The sequence below is a fragment of the Lytechinus pictus genome, chromosome 2 (genome assembly GCF_037042905.1).
Source record: "Lytechinus pictus isolate F3 Inbred chromosome 2, Lp3.0, whole genome shotgun sequence".
Taxonomy (NCBI): domain Eukaryota; kingdom Metazoa; phylum Echinodermata; class Echinoidea; order Temnopleuroida; family Toxopneustidae; genus Lytechinus; species Lytechinus pictus.
Window position 1 is genome coordinate 48,701,465 of NC_087246.1, and position 22,518 is coordinate 48,723,982.

Consider the following 22,518-nt stretch of genomic DNA (forward strand, 5'->3'; position numbering starts at 1 on the left):
AGTGTTTCTTTCTTATGAAGTGGAAAAAAAGGAAAATGAATTATGGCATGGTTTTCCATGGTTCTTAATCATTTGAACAAATCAGACTCATAAAATGGCACGGTTCTATCACACATGAAGACAGGAATTACTAAACTATCATCAAAATGGTTTATAATGCCAATTCGTCCAATTACATCTCGTCTACTATCATTTGGTCTACTATCAGTTCGTTTGCTATCCACGTGGTCTGATTGCCATTTTGTCCTCTCACCATTTCATCTAATAACAAGGTGGTCCAATTGCTATTTAGTCCACATACCATTTGATCTAATTGGACCAAGTGTTAATTGGGCGAAATGAATGGAAATAATATGGGCATGAGACCAACTGGTTATGAGACAAAATGGTCATCGACGAACTGGTGATTAGACAAAGTGATGATTGGACCAAATGGTTATTGGATCAAAATGGTTGTTAGACAAAATTTTGATGGATGAAATGCCAGAAATGACATTTAAACTAAATGAAGATAGACAATGTGATGAGCAGATGAGTTGGCAATAGACGAATTGGCAATTTACAATCAAACTTACCTGTTGCCTAACTACACTGCATTCCGAATGATCAAGGAGAACAGAGAGAGCTAGCCCCCAGACGCCACCTGTTCGCTGCTGGAAACAGGTTGCTATGGCAACACAACCCTGCTCACTGGAGGCTAAGGATGCAGCAATTCCAAGACCAGCAGCACGCACCTAAGATTGTTAATATGAACAAAAAATAACGATCAATTTGAAACTTGCTGTGTTGACATCAGTAGAATTTCATACTTTAAAAAATGCATTTCCTACTGAATTTTGTTGGTGATTTTTTTTCCTGATTGCTAAGAAAGCATGAATGCTAGCAAGCAAGCTACCAGAGGGCCAATGGCTTAAGGTCCTCTCCGAGGGACCTGGTAATGAGGATTAATGCCTTACCAAAGGGCACTAGTGCACCAAGTGGGAATCGAACCCAGGTCACCATAATCCGAAACCCACGCTCTACCGACTGAGCTATGGCGCCTCCTTAAATTGTGATTGCATGATATGGAATTTTTTGTGTAAAGGAAGGTTCTAATTTTCACTGGGAATAAAACCATGATAATCCGACACATCTATCATGCACGTGTTTCATTATAAAATCCTGCAACTTGTTATTATGTATATTTCATTTTAAAATGTCATCTCATAAAATTCATAAGAAACATATTAAATCATTTTGAGTCAATACCACCAAAAACAGCTGAAAAACACCTTTTAGTGGTATAATATTGTGGTAAATACCATAAATACCAAACTGCTAAAAACATTTGAATTTTAATCTTGATCAGATATGCACCAAAAAACCAAGATGATTATAATATAGGATTTAAAATTCTTTTCACAATGAATTTGACAATTCATTACACACAAGCCCAATACATTTCGTATATAGGCATAGGAAACACATGCATTATACACACTGTGGATATGTTCAAAATACGTGATGTATGAAGAAACGCTATTATATCAATTTTGTCGAAGAAAACATTACTGGAAAAACGTTTTGGCAGCTCTACAATTTCAATATTGAGATGAAACATTTGAATGAATATATTTTGGAACGAATCAAATTATATTACCTCAGGGTCTCTGTATGAGAGTAGAGGTGTAAGCCATGAGAACCCAGGTTCTGATGATCCCTTGCTGGTGTACAGCCAATCCATAGGCCAATTCTGTAAAATACAGGCAGAATTCAAATTCAATTCGGTTTTATTAAAATATATACTCATCAAAAAGTCAGAAGACCAACAATATGGCCCAAATTCACAAAAGTGGTTTTGAAAACCCAGGGCTGAATCCATGGTTTATGCAGATTTCCTGTATAAATTACGCTCAATTTAGCGCGTATTGGGCCCGTGTATAAAAAATGTCCAATGCTGATGCGCGCTTTTGTCACAGTGCGCCAAACTGACGCCTCATACCATGGTTAGATACGCTATTTCATTCATGAGTCCACTGTTTGAAGACTCAACTTGTCAAAAGAGATGCTAAAAAATATATTGATCATTTGGATAGGTGTCTGATAAGACCATGGTGTTAAGAAATGATTAAGGAAGACTTTTATTAACCTCACCAAACCGCACCGAGGAAATGCACACAATCACGACAATGCCATTATGGTAGGAGCAGAAATTCTGAAGGCCCAGAAAGAAATATAGGTGCACATCTCTACAATGCATAAATTCCAGTCAGGTTTACTGGGTGAGAAGAGAGAGAGAAAGAAAGAGGGGGGGGGGGACCATACCTTGTCTACTGCCCTTGCTGCCATCTCTCTGGTTAGGTGTAGGAGACATAATGTAGCACTCTTGGTCACTCCCTTGCCCATGTAAGACATTGCTGTACCACCTCTGCCAACATGAAATGCTGATACAACCTGTAACATACAAATTTAATAACATAGCAAGACATAACTCTCTAAACGATCACTGAAAGATAACAATACTTCTAATTCTGAGTGGATATCTCAGTGACTATGTAAAATACATTGTGTTTCGCAATCATGTATATTTGTATGTTTTTGGTCAAATAATAAAAATATTGAATATTCTGTGACCAGTTTGCTGGAATATCATCTTGAGACTCAATGGCCTGAATTCACAAAGATGGTTTTTAAATGTCCAATGCTGATGCATGCTTTGTTCACAGTGCGCCAAATTGATGCTTGTTGCCATGGTTAAGTACACTATTTTATTCATGAGTCCACTGTTTGAAGAGTGGACTCACTAATTCAAAACAGTGGACTCATGAATAAAATAGCGTGGATAACCACGGTAACAAGCATCAATTTGGTGCACAGTGACAAAAGCGTGCATCAGCATTGGACATTTTTTAATAAATTGGGTAAGTATTTATACAGGAAATCTGCATAAACCATGGGTTCAACCGATGGTTTTAAAAACCATCTTTGTGAATTTGGGCCAAAATGTTTATATTATGAAAAGACCTTCTTTTGTTCTCTAGCAGGCCTGTGTTGCAAATTCTCTACAACATTCCAACGATGTCTCTTAGAAAAAGGAGACAATGCAGAGACAATTGAAAAGATTACATGCACAAGAGAGGTTTAGATGTTTGCTGTCTAAAAGGAGATGTCCAAGACAATTCTCTACGAGAAATGTTGCCTTTCGGCCATCGTTAGCCATTTTGTGGTATCATGAATTGCTGTGACTGCCTTGATTGATCTGTTGCAGAACCATAAATGGACCAATGAATTAATTCATAATCTTTCGTGCTAAAATATCTTTCTTGGGGAACCAGGGACCTGCTTCTACATACTATCTAGCATTTTAATGTGTGACTGAATGTGTTTCCTGGGAGCATATTGAAACTTCAGACTTAGATGATAAGATTGTATCTCTTTTTCCATATTTACCTCTTGGAGCGATTTGAGCATTTGCTGACACAGTGTGAGGCTATCACCATCTGCCCAGTCTAAACTCCAACCAGGTCTATAAATGGGATAATACGACAAAGAATCAATTGAACATATCTGCAATATATATCAAAGAAGGATATCAACTCTGTAAATAGAATTGTAGAATTCTTGGTGTTGAACTGGAAAATTTGGGGTTTAACCCAAATAAGTTTAACCATTATATGACTTGGGGGGATTTTTGGAAAAAAATTTTTTTGTAGATATTAGTTAGAAATGTAAAAATTGCTAATTTTACCAAAAACTAGCATTCTACTAGCTATATAAAGTGAGCTAAAGGCAAAAACATGCACAAAAAAAAAAACTTAGAGCAAATTCATATGCTTATTTGCATGATTAATCAATACAAATTATAAATTGACCCCCCTCCCCATATATCCTGGTCTAAATAACCCAGTCAAATTTGGGATAACCCCCCATCTAACAACACACATGTGTAATACTACTACAAAAGGAGAGCAGCTGTATTTTTTCAGTATCTTTGTAATTTACATTACATAATGCTGCAACAAGTGTAACAATAGTCGTATCCAATGGACAAGTGTCCCTGATGAAACTAACAATATTGTAATTAATGCATGTCAGGTATGCATTTCACTATATATTTTATCGTTTTGTGCTAAAAAATATTTAAACAAAATTGGTAACTGAAGTGAACTAAAAAACAAACTAGATATACAAGACTTTGTTTCCAACCTGGCAGTTACGTGTACAAGACAATGAAGCGTGCTTTCAAGGGATGGTAGATCATAGAAGTGAAGAGCATCAGCAAGATCTAAGCTTCCTAGAAGACCATGAACCAAGGAACCACCTAGGAACATCCCGCGCCGTCTCCTGCATGAATTAAGAAAAAAAAGGAATCAGAGCACAGAATTTAAAAAGGTATTCCACTTGTGGAAAAGATATTTTTCTTATTGTGATCTTTTGAATTCTTTTCACGACATTCACAAAGAACATCACAGAGAAATGGTACCCGCCAAAGGATTGCTTTGCAAATGCCATCCCAATCACATGTGTGGGGGCTCATGCTTTCGGGCAACAGTGATGGATTTCGCTTTTGTTCATGTTCATGTACTGTAATTTTTTTATTTTAATGTAACGTGTATGTACTTTTTATATTGGTCAAATAAATAATAATAATAATAATAATTAAAAGCAATGATAAAAGATAGCTGAAACTCTGTACAAGAGTTGAGTTTGGCTATGTAAAACAATCCGTCAGTAACAGTTGCAAATACAACTACAATATACGACCAACCTATTCAAGATAAAGGGATTTCGGAAAAACTCAATCTAACAGATAAAATGGAATTAACTTTCACTTTTTTCACATTAAAAAGCAAAATGAATAAGTTGGGCTGGTTAAGAGAGGAGTCACAATTATAATTATGCAAAAATAAATATGAAGGCATAAATCAAAAGAATACCCCCTCACCATGCATCCTGTGACAGTGGGAGATTCTGCACAAAGCCAGTCAGTAACCTCAGAATTTCTTTCCTCACCAGAGCTTGTGACCCTTCCTTCCCCTTCCCACCATCGGTTTGCCCCTCCCCCATCTGACCGGCAGGGGGGTATTTCCCGAGAAGCTCCACCAGTGAGAGCTTGCCCCCACTGCAGGTTGAACCGACCCACTCGATGAGGTCAGGGGTCACAAGGTCAGGTGATCTCAGGAGCTGGGAGAGTAAGGAGAGAAGGTGAGCCAGGAGCTGCTCGTCTTCAGAGTTGGCAGGAACTACTTCAAGGAATCTGTGAGATGAAACAAAAATCAATCAGTGATGGTTAAAAAATATTGGAGATATTCCATTTTGGGGAAGATAACAGAATTCATTGCAAACTTTTAACCTATTTACATGATACCTACAGACAATGTTATGGAAGAATGGTCCACTAGAAATGATTTATGAAAATGAATTGATAAAAATCCTCACATTCACACAACAATGTTTTTTTTATTAAAAAAACTCAAAATGGCAAGCCATTTTTTTTTTTTTTCCCTATACAATGATTTCTGTGTGCAATGCATATGAATCCTTGCAGCATTGTGTAAGGTTGGTAATTTCAATAACGCAAAGAAACACCAGCTCTAATGTGCATTATAAATAGCTTCTTAAGATAACTTTGAGAGTTTCTTTCACTCTGAAAATGCCAAACCAAATATCCTGCTAAATGAATTATCCAGTGAAGATTATTATCTTGTTTCTGATCATCATTCATTAATTAATTGTGCTAATTTTTGTGCATATATTGAGAAAGAGTCTAATATTCAGAAACAACTTAATGAATTCTGGCATGTAAGACTCACCGGTTCAATGCAGCCTTCCAATCAAAGCCAAGCAATGCCCTAGTTAAACTTGACATCTCCCCGCCTTCATTTACACCCCTATTTTGTTGTAGACTGGCCCAATGCTTCATCAGGGACAGCTGACAAATGGCCTGCTTCACTGTAAAATGGGAGGTGGCAGCTAGGATTGTCTGGAGGGACTGACGGAGACAGGTTGGAGGGTATGATGTAGCTAACAGAGCTCTCTCCTCTGGTTCAAGTAACAGATTGGAGCTGAACGGAAAAAAAAAGAACTTTGGGCCATGAAAACAAAGATTTGTAATCAATTTCAAGTTTCAAACAAAAAACTGACTTGCTATTGCAAGTTTTACATCTTTGTTCTACAAAGCTTTTATATTTTATTGTTATTTATATTCTACATTTAGCACAATCACTGACAATTCACATCATGAAACACTTCCCAGGCTTAAATTGGTCAATTGACAACTCTCTTCCTATGAGATGCTGGAAATAACAAAAAATATCTGAACTGCAGGCATCCTTAGAACAATTTCAGATTAGCTGAGACTGGGAATGGATTTCCCAAGATATGATGTGAATATCTTTGAATGAACATCAAACAATGATATACCTGAATTCAACCATTCTCTTATCATCATGAAGCAGGGCTTGTATCAGACCATCCTGCCCAATAGTCCAGGCCTTCATCCATTCCAGTTTGAGCCTGGACCAGTTCTCAGACAGCCTCATGGGGTCTGGACTGGGTCTGGGAGTCAATCGATGAGGGCGAGCTGAAGAGGTTATACCACATCGAAATGGAAGCTGAAAACTGCAAAATAAGATTAAGAAAAATGAGAAAAAAAATAGACATTCCATATTAAAACATATCAGGTGGAATTCAGAAAAAGCAGCTTAAATTTAGAATATGGACTATACAAATTGTTGGCATAGGTACAATTCTTTTTGCGCATACACTAGGAATGATTCCTAGTACAAAATGGGTGTTTGGAAAAAATCACCAGATTTACGTTTGTTGTCATGGTTCCAACCATAGACTAACAGAGGTTTAGGCAAATCAGTTTTTATTTTTCCTTACAGTAATACAATTTGAGAAGATATCAAGCCTTACTGTTGTGTGATGACTAGTGGAAAGCAGGCTTTCCTGGAATTATCCTGGCCATCTGTTGTCATAGTAATCGTTTCATCAAAGATGAGGAGTGTGATGAGATGGGCAATCTCCTGCCTGGCTTCTTCAGAACCTCTACAAATCAGCGAGGCTAGAACAATGAAGAAACAATATAAATGAACAAAGAAATCAAACAGTGGATGGATAAAATAAATCAATCAAAATATCAATCAATCTATCCATCTTTCTTAACACAAGGTAACAACAATAATGATATTTGGCTTTCATAGAACTCCTAATACATTAAAATAACACCGATAACCAATATGCTGACTATTCAACAAATTATTGATAGGAAGAAGGTAAAAAATTTTCATAATTGTAGTTTCAAATTGTATGTATTTAATTATTCTGGTAGTCAGAATGCAATATCATGATCACTTATTTATCTTTCCAATTTCAAACAAAGTAGAGCAATACGAATAAGTACAGAAAGATGATCAAGCTATTAAAGAGATTTCTCAAACTACATATTAAGATAAGAGACAAGGCCTGATTAATTCAGTCTTCTAAGAAAACAGAAAAATCAGTTTGCAAGGAAAGTAAATCTCAGGATAAACATATAATAAATTGACGTGTCTTATTTTGGTACCTTCCTACGAGAATAATTCAACTGCAACTGACCTCTGAGTAGCATCAAGTACAATCCAGACTGGTGAGCCATCTTCCTCCTCCTGGCTGTGTTAGCATGTACTAAATGACGTAAGATGGAGACGAGAGGGGGTACCAGGTCGCATGTCAAGAGGGACTGTGCTGTAGGAATGATGATGGTGGCCAGGGTCTCCATCATCTTCTCGAGACCCCCATGGGATACAAAGGTGTGATGCAATCTGCTATCTGTGAACAAGATTGTTCAAGAAAATATGCTCTAATATTAGCATACATAATAAATTATTACAAAAGCAAATGATTAATAAAAGAGCTTCCAACCTGAACAAGAACTTGAAGAATTTTGAAAAAAAAAGCTGAAAATCAGTATTTTGGTGAGGAAATTAGCATTTTCAAAGAATTACCATAGGACAACACATGAAACTTACAGTTTAGAAATCAGTATTTGCATGAAACCATCGGTTAACTTCTCATGTGTTAGTACTAAATACTGAAAATCAATACTACTTCGCAGCTTTGATTAAACATCTCAGTAAAGATGATGATGTTATCCATGCATGAGTTACAGATCTGGATTGGTGAATAGAACATTGAATAAACCTTGAAATAATAGGAATATCCCTTGTACGTTATCGTAATCATTATTGTGTGATTGAGTTGAAGGAAAAAAGGGATGATTTGCAACTATACAAACATATGAGGAGGACGTGACAGAGACAACTCATTTATCTAAGATTGTGTAAGAAATTGGTATGATATACAAAATCCTGAAAATCCTTCAACACCAAAAGTGCGATCAGGAAAGTTCATCTGTGTTGGTTGAAAATAAGGAAAATTTGAACTTTTTTTCTCAACAAATAAAGAAAAAAATCACCTCAAAAATTTTGAGGTAATTCTTCAGATCTTTCTTTATGTATTGAGAACAGAAGTTCAACTTTTCCCTAACAAAAAGTGCATCTACACACAACAAACAGTACATCAATGTTTCTTAATCGTTGTAGGCTCAGTAATTAGAAGTTAGGCAAAGTAAAACAAGAACATAATTCAAATCATTTTCACTTACCTTGTAATATGATAGCCATTTGTTGAAGAGCTGATTTCTTCAAATCCCTCTCGGTGTTCTCGGAGGTAAAGATGTTCAAGACTTGTAACAGGCCATCCTCCTTAATAAACAATACAAATAAACAATACATCCCAATAAGGCAAGAAGATATTCTACATTTTATGCTCTCGACCCGGGTTATACACAGGTATGGGTAGAATGTGAAGGTAAAAGAGGTTTAATTAGCAATGTAAGCACCATGGCCTATTGTTGTAACACATATAAGGAATTAAGAAATTGCATTATCTGTAAGCAGGCTTATCAGAACCCAATGTCACCTAAATACAAATGTCATTTGAGATATCTTTATGTACTGAATTGTGTTCCTTAAATCTATGATTATGTTATATATATTATATTTTGTCTTGTAGTATTTTCGACCTTGTTATGTTATGCTTATCATATTATGTACAATTGTAAAACGGAAATAAATAAATCAAATCAAATCAAATCAATGTCAAGGTAACAATATATCTGCATAGTGCTTATATTCATTGTCAATGTAATAAAATACTATGTAAAAGGGGGAATTGACATAACACCACTACTATTGCGGATGAAATAAGAAAGCATTCAGACACCATACATGGTGTCACATGAGTTAAGATTCGAAATAAATTGCCAGGGCCTGAGAACAAGCTACTGAATGAAGAAAGAAATCTCAGTAGCTCATTCTGGTGGTCTGGTCTATTAAGACCTGTCTCTATGAATTGTCTCATTTGGAAAGTATATTCGCTGGAAACAGAAAATGATATCTTTGTAGACAGGTAGCCATGAAAGCAGGTTTGAGTGTATATAACTGTAGCTCACCTGAAACACTGACATTCCATTGTGATTATCCAGACTAGCTTTAGTATGAAACACAAACAGTTCCTCAATCCCTGACGGTGGGGGGCTGAGGATGGGGCGCTTCATCTCAGCCTCTGGTTCGTTGAGTAGGTGCCACAGGAGGGCGGAGGATGCCTCAGCACGTACCCTGAACAATGGCAATTGTATCAACAGAATGAAAAACATAATACATAAAAATATTAAGTTCATATTTTGCAATCAAATTGTGACATCTATTTTATATGTTTTGAAAGTGTCTAGAGATAGATTTATATCAATCTACAGGTGCTTTATCAAGCTTAACCTATCATTATTAAAATTATTAGTAACCTCACCCTCAGAATTGCATTCAAAGCTCCACTTGAACCAAATATATTTTTGGCTTTGTTTGTTACAAATCAATAAAGATTCTGATTAATCAAATATCTATTCATGATATCAGTGTCACATTTGGCTACCCATAGGTCAACCATATAGTTAGACAGTGGGTGATTTCAAGTTCAGTGTTGACCATTTGGTGTTGGTGTTAGGTCAATTTTTACATGATTATAACACCAAACTTGAAATGAAGATGGTCCCGAAAAGTCACTCACTAGTTGTTGAGATGTCAATAATGTGATCTGGATCAGTTTTACAAACTTTGAATAAGTTTTGGAGCTAGGGGAAGCAATCCAAATTTCAACACCAACACCAAGGCTAACACCGGACTTGAAATCGACAAATGTTGAACTAAAAATTGAGTTCATTTCTATCAATTGCAAACATGTTCATCTGATATATTCTGCGTTAATTTATTTTTCTTTTGTATAAAGTTTTAATGTGGCGCATCATAAACTGCCATTACACCACCCCCCAGACCTATCTCAAATACAAAACGACTGATAAAATGCATTACCTGAAATCTTTACTAAACAACATCCTCAGTCCACCTCTGATCTGTTCCAGGGCTGGCAGTCTAGCATAGGATCCAAAGACAGCAGGGTCTCGACACTTGTTGATCAGGTCATTCGCACACTCACTTACAGCTGGATGGCTGCTGGCATGGGCCTATTACAAGTCAAAATTCCATTAACATGTCTCTCAAATTTGTGGATGCTTGAGTTCATATCACATTTATATTTTATAATTATAACTAATTTATCATAATTATAATTTGTGAATCATAGTCAAAGACATTAATTTTTTTTTGCATATAATAACATTTCTGTTTACACCATGTTCAAGTAACAAATTTGGATTCTTAAAAATCTAAAAAGGAAAGTGCAACAGCCATCTAAAGAATAAAACAACAGAAAAGAGGTATACTTTTCTGTCACCCCAGCCTTTGCATCGTTGTATTACAATTTGATACTTTCAAACTGCAAAATTCTAGGTGTACACCATTTTCAAGTATCAAGATTAGACTGTTTTAAATCTAAATAGTGTAAAGCAATAACTTTCACTGACCTGCAACAGGGGTATGATGGGAATAAACGCTTGTAAAAGGGTATCCCACAATGCCTGGCTCATGAGTAGACGACCCTGAAGCAAAGTGAGCAGGATACTTTCGCTCATTTCCTGAACCTGGATGGACAGAAATAATACGGTCAAAGTTATCGGTACACTTAATTTTAATCACACAGGTGACTGACTTGATATTTATCACTTTTGAGACGACCCTTCCCCACAAAACAACATGGCATTTACATATTTTGTCTTGCCTCGTTGCGATAACACTAAATCCAGAGCCTTTTTACTTATACCCTTGTTCTCAACTAATGTGAACCAATCAGTCACAACTTTTGCATGTAAACTTTAAAATTTGTGAGGGATGATGGATGGAGGTCATGTGGATCCCCGAGTCATCTCAAATGGGCAAGACAAAAAACACCAAACTTAATCTTAAAACTCTTGTTATTAAAAAAGAAATTGAAGATACAGCATATTTTGTCTCAAGCAGTAAAGTGAAATCAGTAAAAAAAGGGAGCTAGACGATGACATTCCAGTAACTCATTGCAAAACGCTTAATGAGATACTTACAAAGTTACTAAAGGGGTCAGAGTTATATACATGTAATTTCAAATGCTTTTTTTGTTGACACATTGCAATGATAAGCTGTTTAATTTTTTTTTGTTCATGAATGTTATTAAATTATGCTATGCCATGTTTCCTCTTTATTCCAAAATTTAACATAGTCTTATAGAAGCCATACCTCTTGATTAGGATCATCCAGTCCATAGCATGCTATTTCATGAAGGATGGAGGGGTCAAGTAGAAAGGTCACACGTTGGCTGACCTCTGACCTCGGGTGGACAGCTTCTGCAACCTTCAGTGAGTCCTTTATAAACATAAGTGAGTTGCATTCTTTGTTGAAATGTTATTCAATCTGAATTACAATTTTATTTAGTGGGAGGCAATCTAGACTTGTCACAAATTACTTAAATGGGAAAGACTATGATTAGGTATCATTTGGTGATTTTGAAAACTTTACTACATTTGCAAAATCTATAACTGTCAATGAAAACTTTAAACATGTACCACAATAGCTCAAACCCCAAGTCATTGGGTAATTTCAATTACGGTGTTGGTGTTGAGATCATGAAAAGGCTGCCGAACTGAGCTCCAACACCAAGCTGAGTTCAGAAAAACGAAAAACGATCACGTTATCGATAGCTCACAATGTCTTGCCTCTGAACTGCGAACTGAGTTATCTGAACTATGAGCGAGAAATCACGACAGCAAAAGTGAAATTGGAGTGAAATTGGGGAGAAATTGCAGTAAAATCTCATCGTACAGAATGCAAAGGCTGAAGTAACATCAAGAATCCGAAAGAGTAAACATCATTGCTCATTAAAATGTTTAAAGTTCTAATAAGTTACACTCATCTTAAATGTAAAACCTAATTTTTACGGGGATGTTTCATCCTGTTCACCACATATTCGTGGGCTTCAGATCAGGAACAAGTCCAACACCAACACTGAACTTGAAATCACGATTTTCCCAATCCCTATGGGTTGGTGTTGGTGAATGGGGAAATTACACGTAGATCATCAACACCAGCTGTGATGCTTGATTCAGCAGATGACAATTAACACCAGTGCTCAACACGAACTGCTGGAAATACGTCATATTTGTCACAACACCAACACCAGATTTCAACACTGTACTTGATATCATCCATCTTTGTGTAAATCAATAAAATGTGTCCTTTACCCATATAATAGCTCCATGGATTCAAGTTGATTTATAATGTGGGTGTTCTTTGATTTGAATGAAATGGGTGTTGTCATTTGTGCCTTTGTTAAAAATGAATACCGGGTACATGAAAGATAAAATAAATTCTAGCCAGGAGATTGAATTGTGAAAGGAGCTACCTTACATTGATTTGGAAATGTAACTTGAATGACTTGACTTGAATGTTACTCAGAATTGATGTAATTTACATAATTTTGGAATCACCCAAATAATCATAAATCAAATATATTCTGCTGCAATGTCAAAGGAATTGCATATAAAAATTCATGCACAGTACAATACACAAATGTTTGGCTTGAACATTTCAGCTGTTCTTTTTTTCAAGTTTGCTTGTCAGAGTTAAACTTTACATTGGTGGAGCGTTGTGGCCCAGTGGATTAGTCTTCGGACTTTGAAACAGAGGGTCGTGGGTTCGAATCTCAGCCATGGCGTAATTTCCTTCGGCAAGAAATTTATCCACACTGTGCTGCACTCGACCCAGGTGAGGTGTATGGGTACCCGGTAGGATTTATTCCTTGAATCCTTTAGCGCCTATATGGCCGCTCAGCTACAGCCGGGGTAATAATATACCAAGTATATTTTCAGCGCCTTGAGCACATAATCAATGTGGATTTGGCGCTTTAGAAATACTCTGTATTATTATTATTATTATTATTGCAAATTTTACTATAATATCCTTGCTAAATGACATGAAAAGGACTTGAAATGTCAAGATTGTTTTCATATTTCTTCCCAACAGAACTTCCTCGTAAAAGAGAAGTCTCTAGACAGCAACAGTCATTTATGATTGATATATTATGTACAGCCTGTAATTACACACACGAACATTTGATAGCTAGATCTGAGGACCGTAGCACAATGATAACAGTGCTTGGATGAAGGGCTGATTTTTCAGCTTAATTACAGATATCATTATGTATAATCAAGTTCACAAGTAACCTGTATGAAATCAGAAAGCTCTGTGTTATGGGGACCAGGGGCCTGTCTTACAAAGAGTTGTGAAATGATCTGATCAACCATAACTATGGAAAGCCAGCAATGTCAACATATAAAGTGCATTTTTGTTCAAGATAATAATATATATGATGTATAATCATACATTCATTTTTTTGAAAATTCACTTTGCTCCTCTTTGTTTACAGAAGAACATTGTGAAAACTTTATGTAGAAAATTATGACATTGATGGATTTCCATATAGTTGAGGTTGATCTGATCAATCACAACTCTTTAAGATGGGACCAGGGTGTCAATTTTTTCTTATTATTGTTTACCTTGATAATCTGAAGACATGTTCTGTATGTATGTAATCTGCAGCTACCGTCTGGATGTGCTAGGTAGTGAAGTAATGCTAAACGACAAGCTCTCTTATCATCAACATCACCTGTATCATCTTTACGTCTGCATCTACAATTAAATTCATCAATGGTTCATCATGTCAGCTATGATCTAGTTCGTAAAAACTAAATCATTAATACTCTCTGGACCAGGGGAGTTTATAAAAGCACTATTCATAAATTGACTTTACAATCAACTTGAACTCATTTGTTTTTACACAAAGATTATTAACATTTGCCAGAATTGAAATAAAAATACAGCCATAGGTTGCTAATTGCCTGAAGAATAATTCATATTTAGAACTTCATAGTTCCGCCCCATGACTATCGACGTGAGCACAGAGAATGAACATACAAACAAAATTATTGACCGCCAAGGCAGCCTAGCTAAAGGCAGGGTAAAAGTAACATTATCGTGTTAAGCAGGGTCCGCTGGGAGAACAGTTATTAGAAATGAAGTGACTACCTGGGTAATATGACATGGTCATCATCACCACCACCACCACCACCACCACCACCACCACCACCACCACCACCACCACCACCACCACCACCACCATCATCATCATCATCATCATCATCATCATCATCATCATCATCATCATCATCATCATCATCATCATCATCATCATCATCATCATCATCATCATCATCATCATCATCATCATCGTCATCATCATCATCGTCATTATCATCATTATATTAACTTACATATCAGAGGAGCATTGGACTAAAGTCTGGATGATACCGACCATCTCATAGTAGGACCATGCAAGACATGCACTCTGAGCCAATTCAACCTGGTCATGCAATTCCTGCAGAGTGAGAGCAAGAGAGAGAGAGATCGATCAAAATAAGGTTGTACAATTAGGGTTTTTCTCTTCCAAGGCCCTGTAACATGTAGCTTGGCGATCTATCACAGGAGTGAACATTGATATTTTTGTTAGAGCAATCACACAAATCTATGACAAACTGAAAGCTTTGAGTTTCAGGACCAGGGTGTCACTAATTAACCATCGACACTATCAATGAAGAATTTTGCACTACAGTAATTGTCAATTTATCAATTTATGTAATTAAATAAAATAATGTAATTAATTAAAATATTCAATTTAATCTGCAAATTAAAGAAACAGTTCATTTATAAAACTTTATTGTAATTCCTTCAATTCCTTACCAAGGAGTTGATTCCTTTCACGAGAGCACAAGCACTCTGCATGGATGAGATGATCTGATCCATATCGGTGAAGACAGAGTCCTGCTCTGGACTAACCGATGCTACATAACACTGGAGGTTCTTGATGCATTCAGGATAGGCAAGGTTGAATCCTGCATCAATAAGCAGCATGCCAAGGGCCGTGGAAAGCTCCTCAGGTATCAGGTCCTGGGCCTGTTAAGAATGTCCAGAGTTCAATTTTCACATATTTTATTTTTTTAAACTACAGTAAAAATAATGGATTTCAAGTATGGTGTTGAGAGCATGAACAAATAGAGTACCGAAGTGTGACGTCATCAATTTTCACTTTTTGCATATCAGCGTTTTTGATACCATATTTTGGTGGGAATTGGTCCATGTGGGCCTTAGATATGACCTCATGAATACATAATTAGCCCCACTGAATTCAATGTATTATTGGCCTGGTTCCTAACATTTAGAACCAGGCCAATAATACACTGACTTCAATGGGGCTAATTATTTATTCATGAGGTCATATCTAAGGCCCCCATGGACCGATTCCCACCAAGTTTTGATGGTGGGGGTTTTTCATCATGCTGTACCAAAATATGGTTTCAAAAATGCTGAAATGCTAAAAAAAAAAATTGTGACATCATCACTTTGGTATTCTATGGACAACAACGCTGAGCTGGGTCTAGAAGAAGATATGCAATCATTAAAATAGACCTTATGAATATGAAATCATAATCTCGATCTCTCAAAGGATATAGAAATAAGCATGAACAAAGTTGCCACGTGCAGATCACCAAAACATGCAATGGCTTCAGCCTCTAAGATGGAGACGTGATGACGGTCAATGCATAAGGTCTATTATCGACAGCGGAGAAATCATTCTCTATTATGCATTCATTTAGAGAGGGGAAAAAGAAAGAACAAATCATGACTGATGACTTCAGACATCTGAATGAATGTCTCTAAATTTCACAACTATGAAAACAATATCGGAATCTTGTTGTAAAGGATGAACAACAAAATCACAATAAGAAATCAAAAGAGCCACCATTATCACTCATTAAAATGTATACATGTAAATGATCAGGGTTCCCATAGAAATTTGAAAACAGAATACCATGACTTTTCCATGACTAAATTGTTGCTTTCAATGACTTCCCGTGACGTCCCGAGAGTTATGTAGAATTTGGGATGTCACAAAACTGGGAAAAATGGATATCATGAACACCAATTATAATAGCATAGTATGATCACAGAGTATGAGAGTTGCGAGACACGACAAACTGGAAAGCTGCCATAGCCAAGAGGTAAATGCAATTCCATGACTTTTCACAAATTTTCAAAATTCGCAGACTTTTCCCTGACTTTCCATGACTGTGGGAACCCTGAATGATGATTTGCATCATCTTGACTGTAAAGTCAATTTTAAGACTCCTTTTTTTTTCATTCTGTTTCTGAGATTGAGATCACCAACACCAACACTAACATCAAACCTGAAATCCCAATCTCCCCAATCTGTACAGGCCCGTGTTGGTGAATGTGGAAATAACACAAAAATCATTAACACCAACTGTGACACTCAGTTGAGCAAATGACACCCATCACCAGCTTCCAACATGAAGTGACGGAAATGTGCCATATTTTCTGACATCAATTCTTATATCAGCAACATTTTGAGGATGGTGTTGAAATATGGTGTTTGATTTCATTTAGAAATGCTTAAATTTAGTATCTGATGCTGTCATCTGTGTAAGTTTTCAAATCAGAAATGATATTTGAGAAAACTTGACCCCCCCCCCAAAAAAAAATAGACGAGATAGAAAGAGGAGAATAATTGAGATGAAAGTGAGAGACGAAATGAACAAAATGGAGGTATGGATGGAAAAAAGGAACAAGACAGATGGAAGGAAGGAGTATTACCTTTGAGAGAGGAGCAAACTTATTGATGACTGCCAGGGTGAATGTAGCTAGGACTTGGTAGGTTTGAACATTATGCATCCGTTGTTGACTGGTCATGTGACTGGTCAAGTGACCACAGTGTGCCATTTGGTGGTGATGATGGATTAGACTTCCCATTGACTCGAGGCATTCACTCAGCTTGTCAGTCTACATGTAATCAAACAGAATCTCAAGATTATTTCGTCTTGCGCTTATTAAGAGCAAGAGCGATTATACAATTTCAAAGTTCCAAAGAGCTTTTCAAACAGAATCAACAGAAAAAATCCACAAAAAAATGCACAATGGTGCTCTATTTTAGCTCCAATACCAGTTCCATAATAATCAATATTCTAGAGAAAACAAATTATGATCAATTACTTTCAGTCCTACAGATGGAAGGATTTGGGTAGTTTGCAACGGTGGTTTGTATCTTGTCATCTACAACAAGTTTCTGAAATAGGGCACAGCTAAACTTTGGATATTCACTATGGTAATTTGTCTCTGGTTCTTCTTGGCCAATTTCATTAAGGTTGTTATTACTAATATGTTGTCATAAATGAACAAGTTCAATGATACGTTTTTGATTTTGATTGGTTGAATACACTGTTGCTAAGGTAACCGTCACCGAGTGAAAAACATGTCGGTGATAAAATGCAAATCAAACAAGAAAGAGTAAGGTTTTGATATATATTACCAACAGTCTTCCAGACACGCTCTTGTCCTGCCAGATGTCTGCTGTCATGGCAACGCTGAGAAGGCGGAACGCTCGATGGAGTAGATGGACAAGGAGCGAAGTGAGCTCCAGGGAACTCGTCTTGAGAAGGTTCAAAGCCTGGAGCATGGCGTCGAGGGTGAACTGCGGCAGGGTCATCTGGGAGAACTGAAGCACGATGGTATCATCAGTGTCTGTCTCAGGGTCTACCGCTGGAGGGCTGATGGAACCAGGTAAGACGGGGCTGGAACCACTGACATGGAATCAACAAAAACAATGGCACCAGCTATATAATGATGTCACCACTTACATGAATGAAAGGTCACAACAGGGGGGGGGGGTGGAGTTGGTGCACAGGAGGAGGAGGAAAAATCTTGAAAGAGCCTGAGCTATGCTAAGTGATCAATTCAACAACCAGTTTCTGAGGTTACATCACTTGAGCATTTTAATTGGGATCATTAGAACATTGGCCAATATTACCTTAGATTTTAAGCAATTGAGAGTTTTAGTCAATGATGATTCCACTGACATTTTTTTTTTTGGGGGGGGGGGGTAATGTGGATGGAGAGGATGATGTTGAAAGAGCCGGCTAGTGAATGATTAAACAACCAACTTCTGATGTTACCTCTCTTGAACAAATACCAATATTTCTTGCATTTGAGAAAATGCTGGAGGCTAAATTAGATAAACTGGAGCAAAGAATGGGTCTGAACATAATGTATTTAAAAATTGAGGACTTAGCACATGTAATTCCTAATACAGTGTACGAGGAATGAAATTAAGGATTGAAGAACAGCGCAAGTAAAGAAAGACATGAAAGGGCATTTGTGATGTACTGCAAACACGCCTATGTCCTGAGAGAGAACAGTGTTTTGATGGACGCCAGAGGGTGTGGAAAATCAAGACACAGAAAGAGTAGTCTACGACTGTAACAAGAATATCTTTAAAGTTAGAAGACGATGTCACTAGTAACATTGAACACCAGAGGATACACAGAAAAAAACTCAGTTAATAAAGCAAGACCGATTAAGATCAGATTTCTTAGATACCAAGATAAGGTGAAAGTTCATAATGTACCATACACTTCAATTTACCAAACCATTCGGTGCATAAGGTACAAATCACAGGCAGAGAACTGATCAAGAGGCAATATCCTCACATCATACTGAAGTGCAAACCCTTTTGGATCTCTAACAACACATCATACACTCAAACGAAGTCAACACAGACCCTTCATCCTTTCACGAACATCCCTAAGCCCCACTTCCCTTCCCTGTCTTAATCCCTACCATGCATATTAAAAAGCATAGAGGTACAGGTGCTGACTTAAGCTCTCCATGAATAAAGGTTGAATTATGTGTATTATAAAAAAATACATATTTATGCATGTGGCAAGTGTACTGTAATACACATGACTTGCGAAACTCCACTGATACCTACAGTAGAGGATATTGCAAGTGAGCAAGACCAAAGGCGCCAAAAGGATGTCATAATGATGGACTTCCAGAAAGCATTTGATAAAGTGCCGCAGAGAGTTTACTGCTTAAACTCTGGCACTATGGCATAAGAAGCAAGACTAAATCATGGATTGAAGAGTTTTGCAACCAACGTAAACAATGTGAAGTAGTAGAGGGTGAACACTCTAAATGGATCAGTGTAGACTCTTGTGGCACACCACAGGTGAGAAAGTTCAACATCCTGGATGAACTGGTCATCAACTGGGACCAAACGGCGGTGGAGGTCATTCCGTGCGGCAATTGGACCATGAATGAAAAGGGGCGAAGGCAAGTAGAGATCAAAGGTATCGATGACAAACGCCAATACACAGCACTGCTTGCATGTACCCTCAGTGGCGAGATGCTACCCCCTCAGATAATCTATCAAGGAACGTTTACTTTAATGCTGTTTTATCATTTTTTATCAACTCATTTGTATTCATCATGTTTTTGTATTGTTCAATTGAACATTGATGTACTACTTCTGTATCTGATGTACATTATTCATTTATTTGTGATGTATGTTCCCAATGTGATACTTTTTCCCATGAACTTTACCGTTCACTATGTTATGTCTCAAGAGTCTGACACAACAATTCTTATGTTTTTTTAACAATTACATGATAATAAAATAAATTGAATTGAATTAAATAAATGAAATGAAAAGAAACATTTACTTACACAGAGCTGTGGGAATCCCAGTCTCTGCCATCACCACTCACACGTCTATTGGTCCTTCCTATGATAGAGGGCCTAGACTCAGAACTCAAGGTGGACTGGATGGTGGAATGGGACTGCTCTCCTCCCACAGATGATGTTGTTGAATTGGTCCTCGATAAGAACTCTACAGAAAGAATGGTAAAAATAATTGCACAATTTGAACATCAGTGGCCCATTTCATTTATGAAGGCATCTCCTGAGGGATCAAATTCATCACTTGAAACAGTAACATAGCCTTAATCCTTCTGCCAGTCAAATGTAATTCCAAATTTGGTGATATTTCTCCCCAATTTAAGAAAAGGAAGTTCAGTAGAATCCATAGAATCAGTGTTAAGATGGACAATCATATTCATACACTTTGTCAATCAGCTATATATATATATAAAAATAAATGGAGAATGGGTTGGCTCGAATGAATATCTGTTGCCCTCCCAATGTTAATAGGCCCATGCAACCTATACCATGAATGATCTCCATGGTATGAGACCAAGTTTTCAATTCAATTCAATTCAATTGACATTGACTTCAATGGCATATACAGAGGCACATATCACAGAGCAGCATTCAATAATGCTGTGACATGAGGGATAGTTGAGTTCTTATATCTCTGAGTTCTGCATCGCGGTAAGTCCAGAAGATGCGCATTACGCAGGGCCGAACTGCGTCGCGAAACAGATTGACGTGTGGGGGGTAACATGTCTCGATGGCGGTGAGATTTGAGAAGACCAAGTCCAAAACTCAAGATGAGATCCTTTCTGCGTTCACATAATGAAGGGAGGCCAAAAAGAGTGAGTTGTTGAGAGTATGAAAGAGATGACGGATACAAAATCATACGAAGAGCTCGTTTTTGGAGTCTTTCAATTTCGTCACTTTGTGTTTTAGTGATTGCAGATCCCCAAACCGGAACACCAAACTCCAACAGTGGACGAATGTACACTTTGTAGATATTTACGAGATCATGCTTATCAACACCAAATTTCTTTAGAATGCAGAGGATATACAGTCTTCTTGAAGAGCGTGAAATCATGTGTTGGACTTGATCATCCCACTTGAGATCCGAACGAATCATCACACCAAGAAGGGTTAACGAGTTGACACGTTCCAAGTGACAATCCTTGATTGTGATGTCTAGCTGGGGTGGAGGGACCTTCAGGAAGGACACTTGCATGACTTTGCACTTTTCGGGTTTAGGCGTAACGTCATTTGAGATGCACCATTGACTCAGCAAATTAACATGGTCCTGCATGGAGCTTTGCTGGTTCTTTGGTAAAACCTCCACAACGCTTAAGTCGTCTACATACTTCCATCGATTCCTTGTACTTATAGCAGCATCATTGACGAGTACAAGGAAGAGGATAGGCCCAAGTTTCGTACCCTGGGGCACTCCGCAAGAGAGACGCAGATGACTAGATGAGTATCCCTGATGTCGAACCATTTGATAACGCTCCGACAAAAAACTACAGACGGTAGGTAAAACAGAAGCATCTACTCCCAGATTGATCAGCTTTTCAATAACCTTGGTGTGATTGACAAGGTCAAAGGCCTTTGTGAAATCAATTGTACAAATGTTGGCGTAACATCCACTGCGTTCCAAACTCCTGTAGATGAGATCCAGCATATCTACAAGATAATGATTGATTGAGCTTCCTTTCATATTGCCATATTGAGAAGGATCAATGTGAGGCCTAAGATCAATCATCAACCAGTCTGCCAGAAAGCTCTCAAATAATCTGGACAGGACAGAGGTGATCGAGATTGGACGAAGCTGGTCAAGGCAGGTGACTCGTTGAGTTTTAGGAACAGCGCAAACCGATGCACACTTCCATTTCGCAGGGAAATAACCGACTTTCAGGCATTCATTGAATATCTTGCTCAACGGTCCTGAAATTTCCAATGCGAATTCCTTGAATAGACGAGTAGGAACATCATTGGGATGAGGTGCCTTCGATGAGTTGAGACGTTTAAGACGCTTATAGACCTCCTGTTCCTGGATTACCGGCGGGGATGAAGGGGCTGGGAGATACGCTGGGAGGGCTGACAAGTCTAATGGAGGCAACATGTTGCAGACTTGGGAAAAATGAACATTAAGATTCTCTGCTATCTGACGAGGGGATTCATCCTCAGGACCCAGGGAAAATGACGGCTTCTTGGTCATTCCAGTAAGAGACCGTATCTGTCTGTGCCACTTTCCTGGTTCTGATTGTTTCAGATGCTCGACCTTGTTACGGAAATAGGTTGATTTAGCTCTGCTAATTTCACGTTGAACTTTATTCCTTAGTTGATGGTATCGATCAAACTTTCTACTTCTATAAGCTAGTTCACGCTGGTTAATCAGACTTTGAATTTTTACATTGAACCACGGTTTGTCTCTTGCTCTCCGTTTAAAAGATTTCTCAGG

General features: G+C 37.5%; 1 protein-coding gene across 1 annotated transcript in view; it reads right to left on the reverse strand.

Annotated features, from left to right (window-relative positions):
• Window positions 1-22,518, reverse strand: part of LOC129254111 (rotatin-like) — a 53,481-nt gene that overhangs the window by 22,974 nt on the left and 7,989 nt on the right. The window contains exons 8-28 of the mRNA XM_064095005.1: window positions 20,082-20,244; window positions 17,887-18,157; window positions 17,175-17,360; window positions 15,243-15,455; window positions 14,777-14,880; window positions 14,003-14,135; window positions 11,688-11,813; window positions 10,943-11,059; window positions 10,392-10,543; window positions 9,479-9,644; window positions 8,630-8,729; window positions 7,582-7,794; window positions 6,901-7,048; window positions 6,403-6,600; window positions 5,793-6,044; window positions 4,925-5,236; window positions 4,186-4,323; window positions 3,430-3,505; window positions 2,305-2,433; window positions 1,640-1,732; window positions 576-734 (exon numbers count right to left, since the gene is read on the reverse strand). Coding sequence (XP_063951075.1) covers window positions 576-734; window positions 1,640-1,732; window positions 2,305-2,433; window positions 3,430-3,505; window positions 4,186-4,323; window positions 4,925-5,236; window positions 5,793-6,044; window positions 6,403-6,600; window positions 6,901-7,048; window positions 7,582-7,794; window positions 8,630-8,729; window positions 9,479-9,644; window positions 10,392-10,543; window positions 10,943-11,059; window positions 11,688-11,813; window positions 14,003-14,135; window positions 14,777-14,880; window positions 15,243-15,455; window positions 17,175-17,360; window positions 17,887-18,157; window positions 20,082-20,244 — 3,449 coding nt within the window. The remainder of the gene's footprint in view (window positions 1-575; window positions 735-1,639; window positions 1,733-2,304; window positions 2,434-3,429; window positions 3,506-4,185; window positions 4,324-4,924; window positions 5,237-5,792; window positions 6,045-6,402; window positions 6,601-6,900; window positions 7,049-7,581; window positions 7,795-8,629; window positions 8,730-9,478; window positions 9,645-10,391; window positions 10,544-10,942; window positions 11,060-11,687; window positions 11,814-14,002; window positions 14,136-14,776; window positions 14,881-15,242; window positions 15,456-17,174; window positions 17,361-17,886; window positions 18,158-20,081; window positions 20,245-22,518) is intronic.